At 38.4% G+C, this 27,233-nt stretch overlaps 2 protein-coding genes across 5 annotated transcripts in view; one reads left to right on the top strand and one right to left on the bottom strand.

Annotated features, from left to right (window-relative positions):
• The window catches only part of Dhc16F (Dynein heavy chain at 16F), a 65,039-nt gene extending 50,546 nt beyond the window's left edge, over nucleotides 1–14,493 (bottom strand). The window contains exons 1-24 of the mRNA XM_028323317.1: nucleotides 14,191–14,493; nucleotides 13,944–14,028; nucleotides 13,776–13,857; nucleotides 13,463–13,673; nucleotides 13,196–13,337; nucleotides 12,718–12,957; nucleotides 12,101–12,318; nucleotides 11,790–11,973; nucleotides 11,142–11,713; nucleotides 10,603–10,835; nucleotides 10,130–10,278; nucleotides 9,610–9,845; nucleotides 9,013–9,163; nucleotides 7,752–7,961; nucleotides 6,252–6,464; nucleotides 5,734–5,880; nucleotides 5,237–5,413; nucleotides 4,618–4,872; nucleotides 4,213–4,359; nucleotides 3,850–4,103; nucleotides 3,451–3,569; nucleotides 1,696–1,869; nucleotides 723–882; nucleotides 212–357 (exon numbers count right to left, since the gene is read on the bottom strand). Coding sequence (XP_028179118.1) covers nucleotides 212–357; nucleotides 723–882; nucleotides 1,696–1,869; nucleotides 3,451–3,569; nucleotides 3,850–4,103; nucleotides 4,213–4,359; nucleotides 4,618–4,872; nucleotides 5,237–5,413; nucleotides 5,734–5,880; nucleotides 6,252–6,464; nucleotides 7,752–7,961; nucleotides 9,013–9,163; nucleotides 9,610–9,845; nucleotides 10,130–10,278; nucleotides 10,603–10,835; nucleotides 11,142–11,713; nucleotides 11,790–11,973; nucleotides 12,101–12,318; nucleotides 12,718–12,957; nucleotides 13,196–13,337; nucleotides 13,463–13,673; nucleotides 13,776–13,857; nucleotides 13,944–14,028; nucleotides 14,191–14,291 — 4,606 coding nt within the window. The 5' untranslated portion in view covers nucleotides 14,292–14,493. The remainder of the gene's footprint in view (nucleotides 1–211; nucleotides 358–722; nucleotides 883–1,695; nucleotides 1,870–3,450; nucleotides 3,570–3,849; nucleotides 4,104–4,212; nucleotides 4,360–4,617; nucleotides 4,873–5,236; nucleotides 5,414–5,733; nucleotides 5,881–6,251; nucleotides 6,465–7,751; nucleotides 7,962–9,012; nucleotides 9,164–9,609; nucleotides 9,846–10,129; nucleotides 10,279–10,602; nucleotides 10,836–11,141; nucleotides 11,714–11,789; nucleotides 11,974–12,100; nucleotides 12,319–12,717; nucleotides 12,958–13,195; nucleotides 13,338–13,462; nucleotides 13,674–13,775; nucleotides 13,858–13,943; nucleotides 14,029–14,190) is intronic.
• Nucleotides 14,494–15,080: 587 nt separating this feature from the next.
• Nucleotides 15,081–26,367, top strand: LOC114366478 (ras-GEF domain-containing family member 1B). 4 transcript variants are annotated; one of them, XM_028323358.1, is made up of 12 exons: nucleotides 15,081–15,237; nucleotides 15,707–15,970; nucleotides 16,244–16,363; nucleotides 16,456–16,707; nucleotides 17,028–17,173; nucleotides 17,250–17,394; nucleotides 17,556–17,816; nucleotides 18,407–18,550; nucleotides 18,627–18,706; nucleotides 19,548–19,649; nucleotides 21,451–21,623; nucleotides 23,147–23,232. In XM_028323358.1, exons 2-12 carry the CDS (start codon nucleotides 15,797–15,799, stop codon nucleotides 23,230–23,232), a joined length of 1,683 nt encoding a protein of 560 aa, XP_028179159.1. In that variant the 5' UTR covers nucleotides 15,081–15,237; nucleotides 15,707–15,796. The 4 variants fall into 4 exon arrangements, with proteins under 4 accessions (XP_028179159.1, XP_028179162.1, XP_028179158.1 ...); XM_028323361.1 differs by lacking the exon at nucleotides 15,081–15,237 and adding an exon at nucleotides 15,291–15,448; XM_028323357.1 differs by lacking the exon at nucleotides 15,081–15,237 and having other exon boundaries at nucleotides 15,797–15,970; nucleotides 23,147–26,367.
• The last annotated feature ends 866 nt before the right edge of the window (nucleotides 26,368–27,233 follow it).

The raw sequence follows: 27,233 nt of genomic DNA, 5'->3' as shown, positions 1-27,233 counted from the left end.
CGAAATTCTGAAGATCTTAAAATGTTAAAGCAGTATGACGTAAATCGTAATCGTATCCCTAGAGATGCTTAAAGTGTTAAAACATTGAAATTCTAACTTGGCGATATTTGTGACGGCTATTTGTTCTCAGCCAAAAATAACACCTATCACAGCACACTCAAGTCGGTTTAATAAAAACAATCATAACTTGAAAGTATAAGAGTGAAATTACCATAATCCGGCACCATCATAGATATAGGACGAAACAGAGCCTTTAGGTTGTCTGGTAGCTCGGTTCTGCCGGCGTAGCCAGGGTTCATCGTTATGAACGCCGCGCACGTTCGCACCAGTTTGATTTCACGCCCCTCGAACATGAACCTAGAATATTTACATAATTGATCTCTCTATCTGTTAAGTCTGCAGGTGGCCAGATTGCAACCACAAGAATCCATTTAAATCTGTTACTCCTCCAACAGTGTTAACTGCCCATTGAAAGTCATGTCATCTCGTTCTATCGCAAAGAATCGCCATATGATTAGAGCGAGAGCAAAAACGGAAATGGATAGTTAACAGTGTGGGCGTGTGTACCAACAGCCCACGTGTTCTCGAAATAATTTAAGAAAAACCTACCCTAGATAAGTGGAACACCACTTTCAAAATCTGCATTTACTGGCAGCAACTTGCACAATATTTTTAGAAGATATTCAGACTTTAATGGAATCAAACGAGAATATACATTTTACCTTGACTGCTTGGCTACTTTCGCGTTCCTGATAGTGATGAGCTGTTGGGCGATGACGGACAACACTTCGATATCGATGCGGTTGAACTCGTCGAAGCAGCACCAGGCGCCAGACGTCGCCAGCCCCGAGAAGAATCGCCCCATCATCTTGTAATCTAGACCTGCAATATTGAAGGCAAACCCACATAGTGAGATATCATCATCATCATCATTTCAGCCACAGGACGTCCACTGCTGAACATAGGCCTCCCCCAATGCTTTCCATGTTGATCGATTGGTAGCGGCCTGCGTCCAGCGCGATCCAGTGAGATATAATGCACACAAAAGGTTCGTTAATACTAGATTCATGTCTGATTCATGGATAAGAAGACGGAAACTCTTGTCTGCATAATGGACACCATACAAAAGGTCTGCAAGGCGGAACACCCTAGAGACCTCGTGCAGCACGAAACAAAGAAGCTGCAAGTTGATGGTCATACAATCTGGGATATAACAACCAATCCTTTGCTTGCCTAGCAACAGGGCGCGAGGAGGATATACAACAATGCAGTAGAGCAATGTTTTTTTTAATGCAGAACAAGGCAGGTATTTGACCGCAATTGCAACTGCTGTTAAGTCTAGGATGGTACATTATCTGCCCTACAAGTGCTTATTCACTCTCGCCTTGTGCTTATTAATCTTGGGGTGACTGATGATGAAGTAATAAAGGCCTCGCCGCAGATGTCGAGCTGTAGGGTTTACATGAGGCAAAGGAAGCAACGGTCCGTGAGTGCGGTGATCATAAACACAACCAGATTGTTAAGAGAGAGCCTTACCTTCTGAACAGTTGAACACGACGCACTGTATAGCCAGCGACTTGGCCAGATCCTTGGTGGCCTCCATCTTGCCGCCGAGGTCGAGCGGCAGGGCTTCTGTGAGATACAAGTAGCAGCGGCCCGTGATTACAAGAACACCAGTTTGTTAAGAAGCGTTACCTTCTGAGCAGTTGAACACGACGCACTGTATAGCCAGCGACTTGGCCAGATCCTTGGTGGTCTCTGTCTTGCCGGTGCCGGCGGGGCCCGCGGGCGCGCCGCCAAGGTCGAGTTGTAGGGCTCCCATGAGGCACAAGTAGCAGCGGTCCGTCAGCGGGGTGATCACAAGCACACCTGGAAGACCACCGCAGGGCACATTTTTAGGGTCACTTTATTAAAGCACTGCCCAAACATAGTCACTTTTGCTATCGAATGAAATCAGACATGTTCGCTATTTGTTGCGATCACATGCAACCTTATTAACCATCGGACATAATAGCTTTTTGTTATACAGGGTGTTACTTTGCATTCTTGCCATATTTACAGAGGTTACTATATTACTGATACTGAACACAAATCCGTAAAAAAATAATGCCCGAAAAATTTTTTTTTTAATCTTGATTATTTTATTTTATCGACATTCTGTTAAACACACCACTAATTATCGTAACGCATGCACATCACTTGTTGGCGATGGCGATGGAGACTTTTTTACTTTTTATTGTATTTTTAAATATCTATTGCAATCTATTGTCTATAAAATGTCTTTTTGACACTTGTAAAAAACTGAGAAATCCATCAATCACAAATCACGTTATAAATAATACAAAAATGTCTGAAGCGTATTCAAACAACGAATAATTTAATCAAAATGGTGCTTGGAGTGTCTGCAAGACGTCTTAGACGAAATGCTTGATGACGTACCCTTAGCGTTACACCAAATGCTCTACTACCAGCAGGATGGTGCTCCCCCACAATAAGGACGTCAAGTGCGCGAATAATACGTTTGGTGAACAGTGGATTGGACGAGGGGTCCAGTAGCTTGGCCACCACAATCCTCGGACCTGACACCAATGGATTTTTGGAGTGACTTGAAACGACTGGTATGCGCAGAAGAGATAAACGCGTTACACGAAAGGATTGTTTTAGTGAAACTGTGTGACAAAACGTTTATGTGTTGCGAAAAACCTACGCTTCGCAGTGCTAGACTGTGCCTTGATCAGATGATCAGAAAGGAGGCCACTTTGAACACTTGCTTCGCAGTATGTAAACTTTGTAAGTAGGAACTTTTTAATAAATAATTAATTGTGAATAAGGTGATTTCATTTCATACTTAATTTATTAATTTGTAAAAATAGAGTACAATGTTATAAATTAATTAAAACCCTAATAATTATTACGTATTTTTGACGGTCCTAAGCCCGTAAAGTAGAAAGGGAAATCTGAAATCAACTGAAGAGTATTTTAAAATAATTATTATGACTGGATAAAAAGGCTGGTACCCAGAGCCATAAATCAACAGATTATTAAGAACTAGGCCACGCCCACTAGGTTTATTCCACTTGCACCTGTAGAACGTGCGAGACAAAATTGGTTTATTCCAATTTGTACTGAAAAACCAAATTTACTAAAATCTTAGTGTACTTTCTATATGGGAGTCTCTTGTTTATCTTAAATAATAGGTATTGTTCCCTACTTTTATCTCTGTGAATATGGCAAGAATGCAAAGTAACACGGTGTAGACACGTACATCATCGAGAAGACCATACTTGTCCAGTAACGGCAATCGGACACATCCACTATTTGTAAGACTACAGATACAGTACATCATCACAACATACCGCAGTTGTTGTGTCCGTTGTGGTAATCAGACGCAATTACCTACTATTATTAAATAAATAAAGAGATATATTTGGAAAGTAATGAACAATTTACCTCCAGCTCCCAAATACTCGTGGCCGTAGATGTACAAGGCGCTTGACATGCGAGCGACACAGTTGTCGATGTCTTCTTCCCAGTAGTATCGGATCATCTTCAACCATTCGAAATCAGTTCTGAAAATTATATTTCCGTAAATAATGTTTTGTTTTCATATCTACTTTCTATTCAAATTCATACCAGTTGGCGCCAATTTCGAGTAAGGTCCTTCGCACGCTAGTGGTTTAAAGTGGAACGTAAATACGACAAAAATATGATTGCATTTGCACTCGCTGAAGGTAGCGCCAGTAAAGTACTGTCTCCACTAGTGAATGCAAATACGGTAGGTTTTTAACCGCCATGTAAAAAAAGAAGAGGATCAAAATTCGACAACAATGTTTTTTATTGTATACTAACGGTTTTTGCACATGTTTTTCGACCATATGCTGGATGGTATCCCTCGCGTGCACATCCACGGTGATAAGCGCGCACAGAACCTTGCGGAACAATGACGTCAGATTCTGCCGCGTCAGCGCTGCCAGATCGTTCAAGTCCGATATACACTTCTTCTCGTATTCCAATAAAGCCGTATCTATGCGAAGCGGAATCTCCAAGTCGAGCACCTCGTGGACCCCTTTGGCCCACATTATCTGGGAGACTGTTAGCACTACCTGTTTGTAGAACAGGATTGTACTGGTAAATGGTTATGGTCAAACTTTATGGTCACGCGTAGAAATGTGCATATGTGGATAAAACATTCAATAAAAAAAATCAAGTTACCTGATTAGGATGCAACTGAACCCATTCCACTCTTGGGCGTGCCATAAAATCTTTCAAAGCGTGTTTCATACTACGCTTGACCGAAGCGAACATAGCTTCCTCGACTTTGCCCAGCCAATCCTCGACGTTTCCTCTAGCTTTCAGACCCTGAAGTTTTTAAACAATATTATATTAGCAGATATTTCATTACAATGCAACAAGCAATGCATTGATTGAGCTATTTAAATTGACATTTGACTGAATAGCGATCGACTCATATACAACCATTCATTCATTTTGGCCAAAATATTTTTATGACTGACGCTTGAATTTTAAGCGAAGTAAAGTAACATTTGGTTTCCGTTCATTGTCAGATTACATTATCATTACGAAACCCGGTTATAATTTCCAAAAAAGCCCACAAACCTTTCCTAAATTAACTCTCTCTCCTTCAGGCGAGAGCATAGCAATTATATCAGTTGTCAAGTCCTCAGGTTTTGCCGTTTTTGCCAGTTTGGCTTGCAACATGTCCCGGGTGTTGAAAGACATTTCTCGTTCCACCAATGTCCCGTCTTCCGTTATCTCCATTTCACTCTCAGGTAGCTTCACCCCAAACTCTAGTTTGGCTATTGCATCGAAGCATTTTCGTAAATGGGGCTGTACTGCATGCGGATTCCTTGTCTGTCAAAACATTTATGTCCATTGTCAAGTCTCTACGAAACCACAAAATCTTCCTACTACGTATAAGGAAATATTTGACAAGCAACAAGCAACTTTGGGGGATCCTTTTATGACGTTATTAGATAACTTTAACGTTATTTGGGTCTTTTGTGATCCAAGCAATGTTTGCCAAAACACCAGTTTGTTTCATGATTAAAGTAAGTTATAACTATTTTGCAGTCGGATACTAACTCAATGAATGGGAAAAGAAGGAATAAAATAGTCTACCGGCACACATGCACGCAAAATAAAAGAGCCTTTGGATTTAAAACACAAGAACAACGATATTGCAACGCAAAATAAACATATTGAGATGATAAGATACCTGAGCCAATATCTCCAGTAGCTCGTCGTTTGACAAAAAGAAGAACCTGGGGAAAGCGACTCGCTTCGTTTCCAGGTATGCCTCAAGGCATTTCATGATTTGATCTAACATTTCGTTGTTCCGCACAAACTCTTCGTACAGCTTGGGTTGAGTTGCAGCTGGCATGGCCAGTGGTACCTAAAAATAATAATGTATTTTTACTTTAATAAATCGTTGAATACCTGGTTGGATTAGGGGCAATTCTGAAATAACCAGTATGAATCTATCAAGATTGAACAGAGAAAACGTCTGTGAAGGAATCACAATGCAGATTTAAAAATAATTCTATGATAAATAGTATAATATGTAGAATAAAGATAATACGTCTACATAGGATATGTGATAATCCAGCTACTATCCTAGCTTTGGGAAATTGACTTAGTATATCTGGGGAAAAATGGCAGAAGCTAAAAAACTTACATGTCAGCTAAAATAACTTAATTTAAAAATAATTTAACCTTCGCCAACTTGCGCATAATGTCCTTCCACGACTTGTCAACGATGGTGAACAGTCTGGTCTCATTGGGTAGCTGTCTCTGGATGTCAGGAGCTGAGAAGATCACCTCCAAGTATATCCACGTCTGCTGGCAGGCATACCATTCTTCCTGCGAACGAAGGAAGGTAGGTAAATAGGTGTTACTAAAGCTACGATCGAAGGAATTTGACTATTAAATATTAAAGCATTTATTACCACTCTATAAGATGCCGCAGTGTTTCGCTTGGATGTGCTGTCTGTACATATTAAGAAGCGTAGAGTGAGTGAAGTGACTCACAAGTGTCTTGGCGAACAGCTCCAAGTTCCTGGCCCACTCCTCGACTCTGCTCTTGATGGGGCCGCAACTCCTGGCGCTGAAGATGGTGCTGACATAGATGATGCTCTCGTCTAGTGCCGCTTGGATCTCCTCGAGGCCGCCCAACTCCATTTATGATGACCATAGTGAATGTGTTATGGATAATATTGAAGTAATCCACTCACAAGTGTCTTGGCGAACAGCTCCAAGTTCCTGGCCCACTCCTCGACTCTGCTCTTGATGGGGCCGCAACTCCTGGAGCTGAGGATGGTGCTGACGTGGATGTTGCTTTCGTCTAGTGCCGCTTGGATCTCCTCGAGGCCACCCAACACGTACACGTCTTTGGCATCCTTGTGGAGGATCGCGGGGAACTCTAGGGCGGCCCAGATCTCTTCCACCTGTTGGGTTTGGAATTGGTTAGTCTAAAATTTTAACTTCGTTTTATACTACTTCTACGGCAAAGCGCAAGCGATCCTAACGCTCAAGATCCTCAAGATAGTAGTAACACCACAGAATAATAATAAGTACTACGTACAGAAGTTTTACTTCGCGAAGGTAATTAAAAAAATGTATGCTCAATGTCATTAACAATATGGTGTAATTTAGCCTGTCTCAAGAGTCAAGCACCATTTTGTTGACAAATGTCAGTGATCGGCACTGCGCCGAAGCTATAGGGCTGACTTCGGTAAAATGATGTGACGTGAGGTGCCAAACTGCGGAATATGGCGGAGGAAATACATGATTTAGCATGAATTATCATGAATAATATTAACTACTTATTTACCTCTCAGTATCTTGAGGCAACTTAAAAAGTACATTCTGTGTTTTTATTATTATTTAGGCAGTTAATTACTGCACAGTATTTAGTACACCATTTTCTTTATTTTCTTCCATCATACACAATAATACGCGTGCGTGAGTCAATGTTCGCTCGTATGTGAGGCCTTGTCGAATAGTATCCTGTAGGTGGGCCATCGTGCGTGTTTTGTTTTCGATGTAAACTCGCGGAGATGAACAGGCCTGGTAACACTATTCGCTTCGCCGAAGTCTTCGAGGAAAAGAACTTCCGAAGAGCTTATCCACACATTCATGCAACCTCACGAACGAACTCAGTCTCGGAGACAATTAAGTGGTAGCTGCCATTGTAACTTCGCGAGTAGTGTAGCCGAGGTATTATAATCACACCAACCTAAACGAGAATTAAGGGTATTTTTAATATGTGCGGATTATGGACGCGGACTTGCCCCGCATGCGTGACACTCGCAAATGTCCTATTCATACAAGTATTTATTGTAATGCGTGGAACACGCACGCGTGTATGGGGCCATTCCGCGTCCGTGATGAAATCCGCACGATATTGAAAACACTCATAACGCGTATACTGGCCCGAGAAAATCTCCAACGTCGAGCTATTGGAACGGTGCCACGAAATTCCGATCGACCAGCAGATCAAGCGCCGCAAGTGGAACTGGATTGGCCACACTCTCCGAAGGGATCCCGATCACATCCCCAAGCAGGCTCTGGATTAGAACCCCCAAGGAATACGCCGTGGTCGCCCCAAGCAAACTTGGCGGTGCACTGTGAACGCGAAGCTCAAGACCGAACGCGATGGAGGACTGTTGTGGACGCCCTCTGCCCCATCTAGGGGACATAGGACCTTAAGCCAAGTAAGTCATAAAGCGTACCTTCTTAAGTAGCGCCTCAAGCCCTGCCTCTGAGCTGGCTTGGCCAGCGACCTCCATCAGCTCCTCGGCGTGCTGGAACGCCTGCAGCTCCTCCAGCACCTGCAGCGTCAGCACCATGTCCGGCGTGAAGCGCGTGTGCAGGATCTCCTCTATGCGCACCCAGTGGCGCGGCTTCAGCGACGGGTTGCGCAGGTATGACATCACTGGTATCTGCCGGGTATAGTTCCAAAATACTGAACTGTCCTATCGATGACATTGACAGCGGGGCGCGCGGTCAATACCGAATCGCTGGTTCCGATTTTTGCCATGTTGGAAACCATAAAGTTGAACGATGGTAGCGCCCCCCTGTCATTGAGTTTGGCGGGACAGTTCAGCGTGGGTTATCTATAAGGGGTATCAATTAGTTATTAGATATACAAGCCCTGCAAGTTGACATTGCGATTGGCGGCCATCTTGGTGACGTAGTAGACGTGCACCGTCCGCAAGGTCAGCCCGCGCTTACGTGCTTACGCGCATCGAGTACTTGTTACCTATAGCTTCCTGTTTTGTTATCCTGTTTATTATTATGTTATTTAGTTTTGTTACCAGTTACAATGAGTAAGAAATTAATTAACAGTCGTGCTCGTGAAATGATGAACTTTATTTACTTTTTATTTCAATTTTTTTGCTATCTGTATTTTTTTGCGACGGATGACGTCACGCAGCTGTTATTGTGACAAGGTGCCATCGCAATATCAACGCGCGGGGCTAGTAGTTCGTTTCATCCAGGAAGACGCGCGGGGTGCGGGGAGTTTGTTCCGAGCAATCTGTGCGTCATTGTAGTGTGCGTGTGCACTCATTGGATGATTTAGCGTGTACCGATAACACTCAAACATTAGAGGAAGAATGGTGCGCCGTCTACTACGCTCTATACTTGACACCGGTCATCATGAGCTGTCAAAATGTCTACCAATATTTTATATGGGAATCCTGTGTTATTATGACGTTTGTTTTGTATTTATTTCATTAAACTAAAAAAAATCTGAAGTGTTATTTGTGTCTTAGAATATTTATTGGTTATATTGGTTAACCAGCACCAACATTTCAAAGCAAAACTGGTAAAATAATACAAAACATACAAAATCTATACGAAAATACCCAAGTTAGTAAGAGTGGAACCCCATCCACATCAGATCGACCTAATTTCTGACCATAAAATCACACCTTCACTGATGTAAACGGCATTTGAATTCAGATTTCAAGATAGGATTGTAAAACTCACCTTTTCTTTGATAATATCGATTGTTTCTTTGCATTTTGGCACAATCTTGTTCGGAGGTACACCTTTGTCCAATTGGTTGAATATTTTGCCATAGTTAATGGTGGTAGTCTGAATTTCATCCATGTCCAAAGTATTGAAAGGCGACTCATACCTATAAACCAAAATATGGAGTAATATAATTAACTTTAAAAAAAAAAAACCGACTTCAAATGCGTGAACACAAAAAAAAAACTAAAAATTAAAAATATTGCATATAAAAAAGTTCATCCTCAATTTTCCACCCTTGGGGATTGTTTTTTCTATTATTAAATTTAAATGGGACCACCCTTGAGGTATTACCTATACGCCGAAAAAAAAATTGTTCAAATCGGTTCATAATTGGCGGAGTTATCGCGTAACAAACATAGAAAAAAAAAAAACATACGGGTCGAATTGAGAACCTCCTCCTTTTTTGAAGTCGGTTGAAAATAGTGTAATATGGAGTAAATAAATATTTAAAAACAAAATGTACAATTAAAACTATCAAAATTAGCTTACTGGCTGTAAAATGTGCAAATCCGCCACACTGCCATGAAATATTGACACAACAACACTCACCATGACGTGAAGTTATCGTTCCATTCTTTAGAAGATTTCCACAGGAGTTGTCTGAGTTTGACGTCGTTGATCGCTTCGTCCAGCGCCTCCAGTCTCGCCGGGGGTATCTTGAATATTTTTTGCCACTCGCGAATCTGCTTGTCCCTGGCAGCGCAAGCTTGCAACTTCTCCATCAAATCTTCCAGAGTTTCCATCACTTTCTCCATGTCTGACGTGTCAGCGTATAACCAAGGTGCCTGTGAAATGTAACGGTTTTTAGATTAGAACCTTTATTTAGAGTTAAGGCCATTGTCACAATTTTGAATCGACTGAAACAATGCCTTTGTTACAGGACCATAATGTGTGAATATGTTTTGATATCAAACAAATTCATGTCAACACACTTGAGGCAGACTGATGCGCCTCTGCGGCAAAGCCTCGTGGCGTGCTTCAGTTTGAAGCCTATCCATTTCAACCGCGAGTCGAGGCGACTGCTCGACCTGAGGCTGTCTCAGCCTCAAGTGTGGACGGCTTTACATACCGCAACTTCGTCCCGGAGTTTGTTGACGTCGAGCATCAGCTCCATGATGTCCTTGCCGATCTGGCTCGCGAACAAGCCGGCGAGCTTGCCGCGCGTCTCGAGACGAGCGTCCACGTTCGTTCTGAGCGTTCCCAATGCCACGCTCAACCCTAAAAGTTAGGAGAATATATTTACCTCAAATAACGGTATTCTGCAGAGATGTGGATAGGTTTGACTTATTATTAAAAATATTATGATAAATGCTACCAAAAATAAATAAATGAGTCGGAGTTTAGTGTTTGTCCAGGAGTCACCATGATTAATCTTTTCACTGATTTCTTTCTGGTAATTCCGTCACACAACAGACGCGCGCGTTGTTTACTTTCATGCTATACACTTTGTTGCATTCAAGCAGTAGAAGCAAAAGGACAATTTATTTAGCAATTTAAAGCTAAAAACCACTTCTCTTATCTACAATGTCAGTTTCTACATACCCAAATAGTCTGTCATATCGTCCGGCGGTATCGGCAGGTTGAACTCTCCCATCAAATCATACAGCTCCCGGAGGTACTCCAGGCGTTCCTCTAGGAACACCACCCTCGGCTCCAGCCCGTCCATCATGAAGTTGAAGGCCACAAGCTCTCCAGCCGTCTCGGGCTCCTTGCTGATGTCTTCGGTGATGTTGTCTATGCCGCTCAGGATCTCTGCTATGCAATCGTGGCCAATGCTGGAAGAAGACGACACATATTCAGTACCTCAAAAATTTAAGATTTGAAATTCTCAGGTCTCAAACGTACCTATATTATTAAGTAATAAATCATGGGATAAATAAAGCAGCATGTTGATCATACTACCTCCGGTACTTTGCGGTCAATTTGAAGGCGCCCATAAAGTAGTTTTTGAGACCCCTCGCTTTTAGTTTAAACTTCATAACTACATATTGTTAAGAACATTTTAAAGTTACTTAAGTGGAGGAGACATAATGAGTTTGATCTACAGGATTCTAAAAATAAATTAAATTCGTATGACTCACTCTGGTGTAGTGTTCAGAACAACATCAAAGAGGCGTCTCGGTTGTGGCCTGAACAACTCCTGGAAAGGACACAAGCACAAGAATATCAACCCGAGCGGCTGGTAGCTCACGACTTCTTCTATAGACTCCATTTGCTTGTTCAGCTTATCACAAAGTTTCCTAAACTCGTTCGTATCTCTTTCTTGTTTGATTATATTGATATCCATATCATGAGCTTCTCTGAAGTTATCCATGAACCCTTTCATTCTTTGCAAAAACACCCATACGCAATCGTAAGCGTTGTTTAGGGAACTGGGTATGAAAGCTATGTCCGCCAACATGGTTTTGTCCTGATTCATCAAGAAATACAAGTTTGGTGCCACTCCAGCTGACCATTCAACTTGCTTCCCCATGATGGAGGGCTGAACGAATATTTGCAAAGTTTCTTCATTCAGGAAATTGTGGAATGTGCGAACGTATTGATCCCAATAACTCGTGATTTTTTCTAAGTATGTCATTATGATTTTCTGGCTTGGGTTCAATTCCACTTGACCATTTGGCAGAACATACGCATCAACTTGGAACAGAGCCCACTAAAATGAAACAACGTGGATTAGTTAAGCTAGCAAATTAAAATTAAATTATTTGATGAAGGCACAAAAGAAATACCTTGCAAGTATCAGTGTCCCTAGGTACCACTTCTAGGACTTCATCCACTTCAGTGCCCTCCAAAAGAGCTCTATCGGGTGTGAATTCCGCATGTTTCCGCAACATGCTTGCCATCATACTGTTTGATCGTTTGGTTAGTCGGTATAGCATGTAGTTCGTCATATAGTCAGTGACTTTTATGAAGCTGAAAAAAGCAAGGTTAGTCCGTTAGCGAGCATTCGTCGCACGTTCGTTCGTTATTTGTTTCCGGCAACCCAAAGTGTTGCAATTGGTATAATCATAACATTACAGCGGAATTCTCCTACACATACCATGCCAGCCTCTCGCAATACTTTCTTTTATTGGCTTTCTCTGTATAAGACATGCCGCCTGTCGGCTTCCCCCTTATAATCTGGAAGGGCGGTATGTTCCGATCGTCATAGACGAAGCCTTGCTGGTACAGCGCTGTGTGACACGCCTGGGTTATTATCTCCAACACAACCACTCGGAACTCTGCTAACTTCTCTCGTATATACTCTACTCGTTTCATCTGGATACAAAAATATTATGATGATAAAAAATTTCACAACAAAACTGCCTAAGGCAGGATTTACATTGACCGGCGTCATCTTCTGCCGGCAGCATCTTTTCGGACAAAAATGTGGTGGAATGCGCGCATCTGCACGCGTATCCGCTGGATTGCACTCGGAGCCGACCAGCTTCCGACGCATGCTCGCGCATTCGTCCGGATTGAAATGTCAGTTAATCAGTTGGAAGCAATTACGATTCTTAAGAACTGTTAATAAGGCAAGATTCACATTGACCGACGTGAGTCGGCGCGCAGCGCAGCATCCGTTCAGCCAAAAATGCGGTGGAATGCGCGCGTATGCGCTGAAATACGCTCGGAGCCTATTTTAGTATGCGTAAATAACACACACTGGCAAATTACCTGAACTTCAATGAAGTAGAAAAACGCAGTATCCATGTCCCGCGACAAATCAGCCCAACTTTTCATATACATTTCACAGCACATGGCTTGAATGCTCAGTAAAGCCTTGCCAAGAACTGGTGTAAGAATAAAGAGATTTTTCGCAATTTTTGTACGCAATTTGCTATATTTTCTAAATAATATAGATTTCCGCCATACATAGAATGCTTTCCAATATCTGTACAATTTAAAAAACTTTATCTGGAACAATGTAAAATATTTTATTCTGATTAATCAAAAAAGTTGTGCTAGTAAACCAAAACAGTAAATTCAGTAAGTTTACATTTTCATCAGTTTCCCATACAAAAAAAAACATGATAGACTTTTTGTGTGAATAATTTTGAATATTAATAAAATACAGAATAATCAATTTGTTGCCCACTGATACTGCTGCCCAAAGCTCCTGCATCCTACATCAGAAAAAAAGTTCTGCACTTACATCAGTTAGCTTCACAAATATGGTATATTCTTGTTCCCAAGCATTTAGCTTAGTAAATACCATTTCATTGGTGTAATGTGTGACACCACATGGACTTATTGTTAAGTAATTTCTCCTGTCAATTTCTTCATAAGGGACCACCCTAAAAGCAAACACTACTTTTGTACATAGTTGATTTATTATGTTTAAAATCATGAATGTAATAATTATAGTCTTGAATCAAAATTTATATAATTGCATATTGAAGAGGAAGACAGTGGTACTTACTTCAGGTAATATGGAGTAAAATAAACATTATCAGGATGTACTGCATAAATCATATAGAGAAAGCCACATGATGGGTTATTTTTGACATGATCAATGACTTCCTTCTGCGAGGCCACAACAGGTTTCACTTTTAGGGGATCAGTAGTTTGAACTTCCTGTAGCTGCAGGCTGCTAGATTCTCGAATTTTTATTCTTTTTTTCTTTTCTTTGACTATAGAAAAAGTAAGTATTATTAAATCAGCTTTAATACCTATTAGGTACCTTTTGATAGTATGTAGGTATCTTTTGTATCACCACAAATAAATTAATTTACCTTCTTCCAAGTTAATGGGTTCTAATTTCATTATCTTCCTCTCCTTTCTGTATCTCTCCTCTTGGGCTTCATTAAACCCAGTCTATTCGGAAAAACATATTTAAATAATTACTCTCTTCCTTTTTTTTTAACTAAGGTTATTCTCTATTTTAATTTTAAAGGACTTACCAGTGGTTCAGGTTCAGCTTTAACAAATTCAATTTTCTCCAATAACTTTTTATGAGGCAAATGGAAAGGAATGTCTCGGGGTTTCCTATGAAATTAAAGATTTAATTATTTGGTGCATGGTCTCTAGTAATATTACTTCATTTACTCTCGTAAATCTTGTGAGTTACAAGACTACATAGGTAGTCATTACCAATGGAGCTTCCTTATTGGAATGCAAATCAAAATAAAAATGATAAACATGCTTTACCTTAAATAATAAGTAGGAGTTTTCCTGACATTTCGTTGTAATGTTTCTATAGCTGGTAAAGTGGTCGAATGAGTCCTACGTTTAGGATGTCCATTCATCATGAAAATTTACTTTTTTACAAGTGAGTGTTTTATTTATGATTACTGTGGGAGCATAATTAATGCCATGGCCGATTCAAAATATAGTAATGAACGAAAATATATTTCTTTCACGGAGAAATCGAATTCAGTCAAAAACAACAAGATACTCAATCAAATCATTCAACTGTTTGGTTTCTTGGGAAACCATTCTTGTTTATTTACATCTGACAGCATCTGACAAGAAAAGACAACACAATTCATCAAACTGACGTTGATGACTGATTGTACAGATTAAAGAAAGAAGTCACAGATAACTATATATTAGAAAGAAGTCAAAGGAATTCATATGACGACCAACTTAATCGTGAATCGAAGAGTGGCGCCACAGGCGCTAACATAAATTAAACAGCAATGATTTTTTTACTTTTACATGCTTTTTACTGATAAAAAAAACCTTGGCAGATTTTTATCTAAAATTTAATTGATGATAATAGATTAAAATAATATATCGGATTATTTAAAGGTTAGATTTTTTACACATTAAATAGTTTATCTTTTTACCAACTTCATAAATAAATTGGTCCAAACATACTGTTTGGTATTTTACCTCTTATCGCTTACATTAGAAAATGGAAAGAAACAAAAAAATGATTAATTTAATATAAATTTAATAGAAATTGCATTTTACCTTTTGAGTTCACTTAAAAAAAATTACATGTTTGAAATAATATATGGAATACGGGGTCCAGCCCAACTTGACCCCGTATTGCGTTTTACTTTATGGCAACATTACTGAGTAAAAAAAAATAAACGTGAGCCAAGTAGCGATTGGCGCTATTTGCGTTTACAATTTATAATCTAAAAAAAATAAATACAAATACATAAATAACTTAATTAAAATCATTTGTTGTGCGTTCAAAAATGTTGTACATATCTTAGTGAAATATCGTAGTAACTACATGGAAAAGTAAGTGGATCGTAATTTTCACAGTGGCTCAACTTTCACCTATCGCATCTTTCGACATGAAACTGTATTACGATCTCAAGCATACGATTTAGTTTTACGTTAAATTTAGTGTAAACTTGAATTAAAATAGCAGATTAGTGTTTTGTGTTATAAAGTGTGATGTTACAATAAAGGTTTATGTGATCCTAAATGTTGTTCGTAGTATCTCCAGGTAACAAGTGCCCCGTGTCCTGTAACTAGCTACGTCTTTTTTTTACCGACTTCTTGTCTGAAGATGTTGATCACACAGTTTTGTTACCGCTACAGCGAATACAGATTTTTCAATTAAACTTATTACTTAAATAATGTTCGCGATATTAACAGCCAGATAAATAACTATGTCATACTCAGACATCATTCACAATCATTCTTTATCCCAAAATGTACGTCAATAAACGTCCCTAACTCATAAAACACATATTGTCTACAGATATACAGATAATTGAATGGGTACCTCAACTAAACACATCCAGTGAAGCTTCCTTTGAAGCTGTAGTTTAAGTTGCCATTGAGGAATTGAATGGCTATGTATTATTACGCAAGTAAATTGAATGAGGCTTCATGTAGTGGCTGCAACATTAAAGTCCCTCCAGCGCCCACAGAGCCAGCTCCCGTGCCTCCCCCACCGACCGACCATGCCCCTCTCCCCCCTGACCCCTCTCTCCTACATGGCACTGGACTATCTTATTATGATGTAAGTTGAACTACCCTCATATTTTATATGAATACATTTTGCCTTATTTATTTCTTTTCATTTGGTCTGCTAGTCATATTGCTTTTTTGGTCCAACATTTTTGTACTACAATATGAATATTATTAAAGATTCTGTAAGTAAAAGTGTTGACCATACAGTCAAATCAAAGATTTAACTGTTTCTGATATGATTTTTAATGTTTATTAAATTTTGACAGTGCTTAATTTTTCTTATAAGATAGACAGTGAATCTGATCTGCATCATAAATTTCAGAATGATGATTACTATTCAATGGTGAGGGGAAATAAGTTTATGTCAGAGACTAGCTGCAAACACATTGTGATGAATGGTGGACTAAATTTTGTTTCCTCGCAGAAAGTCGAGACCCCACAGGTAATTGCAAATTCCATAATAATTGCAAATATCAAAGTTTTCATTAAGTGTGTAGTGTCATGTGATGTTTATACGTCATGGTTTCATTTTAGTTGACATCAGTTCTCGGCCCTGGAGTTAAGTCATTGTCAACACTCCCATACCCACCTGCCGACAAATCTGATATTGAGTACAAAGATGGGCAAATTATAAGTGCTCCTTTGGAGACTCTGGTCGATATGCTCCGACCGGGAGCCAGCAAGTCATTCATGTTTACATTCCTATTGTGTTCCCGTTTATTTGTAAAGCCTCATGAGTTGCTCAGTAAGCTGTGTAAGAGATACTTCAAGAATTATGATAAAATTGTGAGTATGTTTATGGTTTAAAATTTTTTATACTTTTTGATATAGAGTATTCTGTGGCAATACTAGAACTTAGTTCAATAAGCTGTGTACCCACTTGAAAACAAATGATGTGTGGCTTGGATGTTTGGAAATAATGAAGGTGATGTTATTGGATTTACACAATTGTGTAGCCAGACAATGTTCGTAGCAAAAGTTCAGTCAACAGTAAACATTTACAGCAGGAATTTTGATTTGGTGCATATACCCTACTATTTGTAAATTGGAAAAATGCACATTATTTGTATTAACTTTATTATAAAATATACATTTTTGTGTCATAGGGTAAAAGTGAAGTCAAGGATTTGATTGATAAGGAGCTAAATGACATGATAGCTTTGGTAAGAGTGCTGAACCAGTGGACAAGCATGTTTCCTTACGATTTCCGTGACGATAGAGTTATGGCGCTCGTTCGTAGTATCACACAAAGGTGGGAATGCAATTATTTAACTGTTTAATGTTATTAACTTCAGTGCTTACGTAACTTACACATTGTGTTTTGACAGGTGTGCAGCAGAACACATGGCCTCCGTGAGGCTAGAAGTGTCAACAATGTTAGAAAAACTTTTGGATAAATTGACTGCTTTAGAGCAGTATGAGGAGACGTTGAATGAAATACCTCAAGTGTCAACTGTTGACCAGTTAGCACAGGTAAATATTATGTGACTTTCTAGGAGTGGTTTCCATAAAACTTATTGTGCAATGCGAAAGTAGCTTAGCTTTTACTCAAATAAAGTGTTAGAACTGCGACTTTCAGTGTCTTTATTTAAAAGCCACATTATGTTTGTAAACAATAAATATTATTTGAACAGGGGGACATTCTAACGCTCGGCCTATCACCTGTTGAGTTAGCGAATCAATTAACGGTGGTGGAATTGCACCGATTGTCATTTGTGGGCCCCGAGGAATTTGTGCAGACGTTTGCTCCGGCTCAGCCGCCTCAATCGACATCAACAAGCGGAAAGAGCAGCATTAACTTGCATCATATTGAAACAAAGTCTACGAGGAACCTGGAAGCCTATGCAGATTGGTTCAATAGACTCAGTTACTTAGTTGCTACTGATATATTGAAGGTAAGTCAAGAATTTAAGTGACTTAATATTTTTGGGATTTGCGTTCAATAATATACACTCGACGTCAAATAAATCGCACCTCCCGCGACAAGCATTTTCAAACATATGCATCCCCACTTCCTACCAATATTGGTACCATTTAAAAGCCTAGTTCTAACCTTCATTTCATTAAAGGAAAGGTTTTAACCCCAAAAATGTGTCTTTAGAAGGATCCAGAGTCACTTCTTCAAAAAATAGGTAGTTACGCTAGAGCCAACTTTTATGGCTATAAAACTGTTAAGTTGGGTTTAATTGCTATCCATCTGTTAAAGAGGACACGTGAAATCATTATTTGGTTTTATAACCATAAAAATTGGTCTAATTGATCCCATAGGTGGGCCCAAAGTGAGGTATTTTTTCAAGTGAAATGTATGGTATATGTTAATCATTTATTAAGAAATTAAATGTGTTTTTCTTTAAGGATATTTATTGGGCTTTCAAATAACACCAATATTGTTGGGGTACCATGATTGTGTCAGAAGAAAATCGTTAAAGTTCGCGTCGCGGAAGGTGCGGTTTATTTGATGTTGAGTATATTTATGATTTCACAGAGTGCAAAGAGCAAATACAGAGCTAGAGTGATAGAGCAATGGGTGATGACAGCAAGGGAATGTTTCAACCTTGGAAACTTTAATTCTCTCATGGCTATCATCAGTGCCTTGAATATGTCTTCTATAACTAGACTTAAGAAGACGGTAAGGCATTATTCTTCATCCTTAAATTCATATTATTTTTTGTAACTGTACTTTAATTATTTTTTTTGATCCATAGTGGGGTCGTACGTCGGGCGTTTGCGGTCAGCAACTGAGGCAGCTAGAGCTCTGTGTTGAACCCAGTGGCAATCATGCAAGGTAAATTATTGATTAGATCTACAGGGTGGAAACGAGAAGTGATCTCACTCGATTATTTCTAAACTATACAAGATATCGAAAAACTGGTTGCTGATCCTGAAAGTGCTTCACAAGCTCTTTCAAACGGTACCAATAATAGGTTACAGAATAAACTGGAACTATCCGAAAATTCAATGTTTCCAGCTTCCATACATTTGGTAAAAATACATAATACTAAAAACTATACAAGATATCGAAAAACTGGTTGCTGATCCTGAAAGTGCTTCACGAGCTCTATCCGACGGTATCAACAATAGTTTGCAGAATAAATTGGATCTATCCAAAAATTTAATGTTTCAATCTTCCATACATTTAGTACTATCACAGTCATGGCACTCATCTCTTCATAATATTATAAAAAGTAAAGCCTAATACTAATGTTTTCCACAAATAATTTTAAATAAGATGCAAGGTACGAGTTTATTTAACCGACTTTTTAAGTTTATTATTAAACAAAAAATAAATTACACTTCTGATATTGTGTGGTTGGCATACATTTAGTATGGAAGCTAGAAACATTGAATTTTCGAATAGTTCCAGTTTATTCTGTAACTTATTATTGATACCGTTTGAAAGAGCTTGTGAAGCACTTTCAGGATCAGTAACCAGTTTTTCGATATATTGTATAGTTTAGAAATAATCGAGTGAGATCACTTATCGTTTCCACCCTGTATAGACATAAATACAGTTCCTTCAACTTCAAAAGCGGTTCTACTTATAAGGGAGAGTTGCGTTTAATCAGCTCATAAAAATTGGTGCTTTATCAACCCAAGTCAAGTGTAATTATGGTTGATTTCTTCAGATATCGGGCGGCGCTAGCCGCGGCACCGACTGAGACGGCCGTGCCTTTGCTGTCGGTGACCTGCAGGGACCTGCACTTCGCCAACCAGGGAGCCCCATCCAAGTTAATATTCATTTTCTATTCTATGTGTAACTACTTATAAGTTAGAGTAAACACTTGTAAACAGTTGAAACATGCTCCTTTTTAGTCTAGACCATGACACAAAATATAACAGAAGACAAACTCCATACTAAACGCGCTCGAGCCACTCACACATAGACACCGCTCTAGCAAGACTGTCTTAGACGAATGCGAGCGCGACGTGGCGCGACAGACGTTCGCCACACGTTCGCTGTGGTTCGCTTGAGTCACGCGCCGGTCAACCGCCTGTGATATTATTTTGTTTTGCGAAATTGACGAAAATGAGTGAACAGAAAAAGTTGGTTGNTTTAGCCGGAAAAAAATATTTTCCATCCCATTAGTACGCCGGCTGCGCTCGATTCGGATATAATGACGTCACGCGGCCCTGCGTACGTTGACTTTTAGCGGCAAAAACGGCCTATGTTTATTACTTAATATCTTCGTAAGTAATGGTCCGATTTGGATAATTCAAAAAGATATATCTTTCTTATGTTTTAAAGATTAACGTAGATACTAGTTTTATTGAATTTTCTACAACAGTACTGATCCTCATTGGCACATAGCACGCATAACTGACGTTCGATGGGACATCAAGATTCTAAAGGAGAGGCCGCGTATCGGGAAACGCAGCGTGGTTCCTGCAACCTCATAAAGGTAGCAGGAAGGCGTTGCATGCAGGCCATTACCGACTGGTCAATAAGAAAATCATATCGGAAGGCCTTGTTAGCAATGGTTGTCTTGTGCGTGGCTGTGAAATTATGCTGACGTTTTGCCACTTATTTAAGAGTCTGATAATGATGATGATGATGCATTTTGCATGCATTTTGTCGGCCGTTTGGTGTAGTGGTTCTAAAACAGACTACTATGCCGAGAGGTCCCGGGTTCGATTCCCTGCCGGGCAGAAATTGAAATGATGAATTTTAATTTCTGTAACGGGTCTGGGTGTTATTATGTATAAAATGTATATAATGTAGTATATCCGTTAAGCTAGCACAAGTACATTAATTGCTTACTTTGGGGCTACATAGCGCTGTGTGAAATTGTCCAATTATATACAGGGTGGAAATGATAAGTGATCTCACTCGATTATTTCTAAACTATACAAGAAATCGAAAAACTGGTTATTGATCCCGAAAGTGCTTCATGAGCTCTTTCAAACGGTACCAATAATAGGTTACAGAATAAACTGGAACTATCCGAAAATTCAATGTTTCCATCTTCCATACATTTGGTAAAGTTACATAATATTAAAGGCCTATTCAAACCTGAGCGATATTCGCTGCCACTGTGGGTAGAGGTACATACCGCGCGGGTTTCGCTCAGGTATTTAGTATCAAGTGCCGCGGTAGTATCAAGTACCGCGGCTAGAGCGGTATGAACAGTAATATTACCGCATACCCACTGGGTTTTCTCTGCCGCAGACGGTAGCGAATACCGCTTAGGTCTGAACAGTATTATTACCGCATACCCACTGGGTTTTCTCTGCCGCAGACGGTAGCGAATACCGCTTAGGTCTGAACAGTATTATTACCGCATACCCACTGGGTTTCCTCTGCCGCAGACGGTAGCGAATACCGCTTAGGTCTGAAAAGGCCTTAAAAACCTTATCGCAGAACTAGTTACTGATCCTAAAATTCACAAGCACCCTGTCATCATCATCATCATCATCATTTCAGCCACAGGACGTCCACTGCTGAACATAGGCCTCCCCCAATGCTTTCCATGTTGATCGATTGGTAGCGGCCAATAGCACCCTGTATATTTATTAATTTGTTTCCGACAGAATCGGCGGCAACCGCGTGAACTTCGAGAAGTGTTCGCTGCTGGCGCGGCACGTGTGCACGCAGCTGGCGGCGCGCCGGCTGGCCAGCGACGAGGCGCCGGCGCCCGCGCTGCCGCCGCCGCATCGGCCCGTGTGGCGCTTCCTCAACGAGCGGCCGGCGCTCAGCGAGACCGGTGAGCCAATATAATAATATGGTATTACTAGCGGCCGCCCGCGGCTTCAAACGCGTGAAATTTAGTTTGTCGTCGTCATAAATTATAGCCTACTAGCTGACCCGGCGAACTTTGTTCCGCCTTAATGGCAAGAAATAAGCAGACTTTTTTTTTTTAATTTCGAACAGGATAAAAAGTATCCTATGTCCTTCTCCTGGCTCTAAACTACCTCCCTGACAATTTTCAGCTAAATCGGTTCAGCCGTTCTTGAGTTAAAGTGGAGTAACTAACACGACTTTCTTTTATATATATAGATATCGTTTCACTAATGGCTCTGTTTTTATTAGCGATGGAGCTGTATATCCTGGCTATACAGGAATGGCAGCTGTAGGAACTAGAAGTGGGAATAATCACGTATTTGTAAAATATCAGCAAACTGACTGGATAATGGAGAAGTTTCGTGATCTTGAAAACATTAGATTTCACCGAATGGGATTAAAATATAGACCAAAACTAAAAAGAGCCGGTGAAGTGATTTTTTAAATCCATCAAGGAATGGCTGAGAAATTAATTATTTAAATTAATTATTACGTGTAACTTAAACATAGGCGGTGCCGTGACGTCAGGCCACCTGTTCAAGTTTCGATCACAATGCTTACCACCCCTAACGCATTTTCTAGAATGACACTATAATGTCAAAGTCTTCTTTTTATTTTTGTATATGGTCAGGTCTTGGATATGTCAAAAAAGGTTGCACAATTTTACTAAGAAAGAATCTTGAGTGACCCTGGCTGAAAAATTAAAAACTAAAGCCCGGTCTGTGAGCGCGTAGAATTTTGTCCAATGACCCCAAGCTACCTTACAATCCTTATCGCTCGCGCGTAATTAATTATGTTGCTGTCGCGCTCGCCACTCACTGCGGGCGCCCGACCGTCGTGCAGTCGCAACAGCAAAATAATAATTATATTGCTGTCGCAGAGTCGCGATAGGGTCATTGGACAAAATTCTACGTGCTCGCAGACCAGACTATACTAGATTTATGAAAAAAATTGGATCTGTCAACAGCACTGGACCAGGGGTGATTAACTGTTTGTACTCCAAATGAATGGCATGAAGTTACCGTTCAAATGGTGCGAAATATTTGTTAAGGGCATCTTTAGGACCCTGTAACTTCTTTATTTGTAGATATATTTTTTCATGATTATTTCACCAATATTATTGGTTTTACTTGTATTTTCAAGTTTTATTAATAGAAAAAAATTGGAAATTTCTCCATTCAATGAGTTTTAACTTGAATCAATTTTCATATTACCGTTTGTTTTTTTTGTATTAGTTAAGGTACATAAGTGTAAATGTTAATGTATGTTAAATTCAACAAATTAGTAAGTAATAGTATTTGTAATATCTTCATTTTATTATTTACGAAATGAAAGAAAGACGTTATGCTCGCGCGCTGCTGATTTTAGTGGTGCGCGTATCTAGAGCGGTAAATTAAATTAGGTATGAAAAGAAAGAAAAACTAATGAAATTGTATGTTTACTCAGCTTTAGAGTTAACTTCGTTCGAGCGCGAGCCGCCGGCCGACCACCTGGAGAAGGAGCGCCTCAAGCGGCTGCGCGGCGCCTCCTAAGCCCTGTACCTGTGATTTGGTTCCCCCTGCTCAGTTTTATGAATCTTCCAGTGAAACGTGAGTTTACTCTCCATACTCGTATTTAGTTTACATAGAAATATCTACTATTGTTAAACTATGAATAACTTTAACACTGGCCCCAAGCAGCTGAATTATAAATATATTTATAAAAATAGAGATTACGAATCGCGGCTCAGTAAAAAAGTCAAGGAATTTTAACCCACCGTCATCTTTATTAGGTATATGCACAGTTTCTAGTCCGAGTCCATGCTTGCGAACTTGTTGGTCCATTACAGACTCCGCTCAACAATATTAAAGTAGTTTAAAATATATTATTGTTTGTTCATTAATAATACAGAGTATTTAGTAATTAAGTTAAATTAAATAAAACTTATTCTGCATATAGGAAAAACAGTACCCATAATAACTGCGTAACTATTGCATTATGACTGTCAGCATAGTGTCCTAAAAATCATTGTAGTACTTATTAATGTTATCGAGTGCGAATGTATATTATTATTGTATGTTTACTGATTAATGAAAAAATCCGCGGTGTGTCCCAAATGATATTATAACTTCGTTCTTTTATTTTCGTAACTACATATAAATATTCGCAAAAATCCCATTTACTCAGTTTTAATTGGATTTATTTGAGTCTGCACATTTAAATAAATAATTGTTATACAAAGTATCCAAAGCAAAATTTACTACGTTTATGTCTGGGATTTACTGTTACAAATGTAAAGTTTATCCAGTAATGGACACTTATTGTGTGTTACGTCGTGCAAGTTTATACATATTTAGGTATTGTTATCTACACACGTCTATGGACCAATTAATTAGTTTGTTTAGTCTCAAAAACTCAAAATATATTAAAAATAGAGTGGGGCAGTACTTATATTACTATTTTATGTGAGCGTAAGCGTACATGATACAACTGGACTTTACGGGCTCAAATTATTTCGAGTAAAAACATTATTTATTAGGTAGACATAACTATGGAATTTGGTAAAGTCAATAGACTAAGTGTTAATCGAGTAATTTATAAAATTAATACGTATCACTGTTTTTATGAAGCCATTCAATCCAAGTTCCTTAACCCATCAGTATTTATTAAATGCTTTTCATCTCGCCATTTTGATGAATCTCATAAATGTACTTAATAATTAAATTTAACTGTACTTGAAGTTTGATCTCATTTTAAAGTTGCATTATATCTCAAGAGTGTTTTTGATTATTTGTGTTAGTGTATTTACTGAGTATTTAAATGTGCGTGTGAGTTGTGAGTATAATTTGTGACAGAGTGGTAAAGAGTGTGAACATTTTATTGTTTGTTGCGCACGTTCTTCAATTTCAAATCTTTGATTGAAAATTGGTGTTGCTTAAAAATATATCTACTTATTAATAAAACAATATTAGGCAGTAAGTACAAATTTCACTTTATTTATACAATTTGTATTTTTGAAAAGTTTGAATCCATAATTATTAATGTGTATACTACTTAGTTAATATTTATGTAAAGGGGCAAATAAAAAAACCGTTTTCACGTCTAGTAAAAATATATATTAAAAAAACCGTATTTTTTCATGCTACAACGTTATTGTTACAATTCTTTGTAATGTTTAAAATGTCTTTGAATTTCTACTCAATGGTGCTTATTTTAAGCACACTGGTTTCGCCACATCGTCACCTTCGACATTTAAGAGTTAATTAGGTACTCCATTAAAATTTTCACGAAATAAAATAAGATACCTTGCCAAATGATTCTTACTTCGGTAATACTCCTAGATTAAGGAAACTTTGAAATTGCCAAATAAACATTAAACACTGCCGATAAACCTGTCTTGAAATTCTGTTTAAAAAATTAAGACTGCTTATCATTTGTCGTTGGTGACGGAATGCTATATTATATTCGCAGCCGTTAGCAGACTACCAATCTATCAGTAGAGGGAGCTGTCAAAATTATTATCCTACCTCTTCTCTTGGATAACGATTAGCATACCTCCCCACGTCCCTCTGTCCCTTAGTAGTTCAATATCACGTGGCTAAACATTTATTTGGCCGGCTACTTTGGATTTTGATCTATACATAAAATGTATAAAGCATATCTGGTCTCTTTTACTGATATCGTTTGGTTCCTTAACGGTTCGCTCTCAATCTCACTGCATACTTTATGGATGGTACATTTATTGTGTACTTTTTCATCGTTTCAGTATTAAAGTGTTCATGTCACTTAAACTAAAAAGAAAAACTCAGTTGATGGTTTATGTCCTTTATAAAGCTTAATCTTAATAATAAGTAATTTTGAGATTACTCGTCGAAATAAAGCATTAAAATGGGACGATTCTGGGCAAAAACTCGTAATTTGTAATTTTGAGTTTTAATTGTACAAATGTTCGTTGCCATTTTAGATTTAACCATTATTTCCTGATGTAGCTACGATATGGGTAAATTAGATATTATTACAGAAACATTAATTTTAGAATAATTCCTTAGTTCTCGAGTGAATAACTTTATAAGTACTTACGTTTTGTTTATTATAATTATTGCTTTGAAACTTGTTACCTAAAACATTCCAGAATAACTTAATTAATGGTTATTTTAAAAAAGTAACATCAGTATTATATTGATTATAATATTGTCAGATCTGCGCGTCTGTTCCTATAAAAATGCATGGCCCTGGATAGCTTTTGCTCGAATCATAAAAGTACTCATCTGTTATAATTATTATGTAAAAAATGCATAATGTATAAGTATAATACCTCTGGTGCTCCTTGCGAAATATATCTTTTAGGAATATATACTGCATGTTTTTAATTTATTGTCTTTACAAGCTGAAGGGGTTATGCGCAGGTTTTTGATTGTCACATTTCTCGTAAGATTTTAAAAAAGAATATATTGAAATATTATAGGGTTCAAATTATGTCAGTTAATCGTGTTAATGTTAATATAAATTGTATAAAATCACAATCTATTGCTACATAACAAGTTGACCATATTTTTTTTCAATTACGTAAAGATGTTTTAAAACTGAAAGTATTGGTAGTTTCTACCACCATTAAAATACAGGGTGGAAACGATAAGTGATCTCACTCGATTATTTCTAAACTATACAAGATTTCCAAAAACTGGTTACTGATCCTGAAAGTACTTCATGAGCTCTATCCAACGGTACCAGTAATAGGTTACAAAATAAACTGGATCTGTCCGAAAATTCAATGTTTTCAGCTTCCATACATTTAGTAAAACCACATAATATTAAAAACTATACAAGATATCCAAAAACTAGTTACTGATACTGAAAGTGCTTCACAAGCTCTATTCAACGGTACCAATAATAAGTTACAAAATAAACTCGATCTATCCGAAAATTCAATGTTTCCAGTTTCCATACATTTAGTACTGCCACAGTCATGGCACTCATGTCTTGATAATATCATAGCAAGTAAGGACTAAAACCAACGTTTTCTATGAATAATTTTAAATAAGAATGCAATTTACGAGTCTATTTTAAGTGTTTATTATTTAATAAAAAAAATTGACACTTCTATTATTGTGTGGCTGGCATACATTTAGTATGGAGGCTGAAAACATTGAATTTTCGGATAGATCCCGTTAGTTCTGTAACCTATTACTTATGCCGTTTGAAAGAGCTCGTGAAGCACTTTCAGGTTCAGTAACCAGTTTTTCGATATCTTGTATAGTTTAGAAATAATCGAGTGAGATCACTTATCGTTTCCACCCTGTATAGCATTTAAGTGTTTTTATCGTATTCTGAAGCAACACTATTATCACGGCTATTATTCTACTTCGAAGAATTGTTTCAAGTAAAGCCTGTAATTGGTGTTGATTAATATTGGAATTCAACCAATCACAAGCTTAAATCTGAATCTAGTTGTGTGTGTTGTTTCAAAATACGAGCCCAATAATGGGATAACAAGCAAAATATGGTTTTTATATACATTCAACAAGTAAAAAATGTTCTACAGTAGATAGAAAAA

This window comes from Ostrinia furnacalis, unplaced genomic scaffold (genome assembly GCF_004193835.3).
Source record: "Ostrinia furnacalis isolate ACB-3 unplaced genomic scaffold, ASM419383v2 OfSCF0635, whole genome shotgun sequence".
Classification (NCBI taxonomy): Eukaryota; Metazoa; Arthropoda; class Insecta; order Lepidoptera; family Crambidae; genus Ostrinia; species Ostrinia furnacalis.
Note: the sequence above shows the minus strand (reverse complement) of the source record. Positions and strands in the feature narration are given on the sequence as shown.

Coding starts and splice junctions, on each gene's coding strand:
- LOC114366478 (XM_028323357.1), top strand. CDS start 15,797: ATGGCTATGTATTATTACGCAAGTAAATTGAATGAGGCTTCATGTAGT. Junction 17,817..18,406: donor TTGCTACTGATATATTGAAG/GTAAGTCAAGAA, acceptor ATGATTTCACAG/AGTGCAAAGAGCAAATACAG. Junction 19,650..21,450: donor AACCAGGGAGCCCCATCCAA/GTTAATATTCAT, acceptor TGTTTCCGACAG/AATCGGCGGCAACCGCGTGA.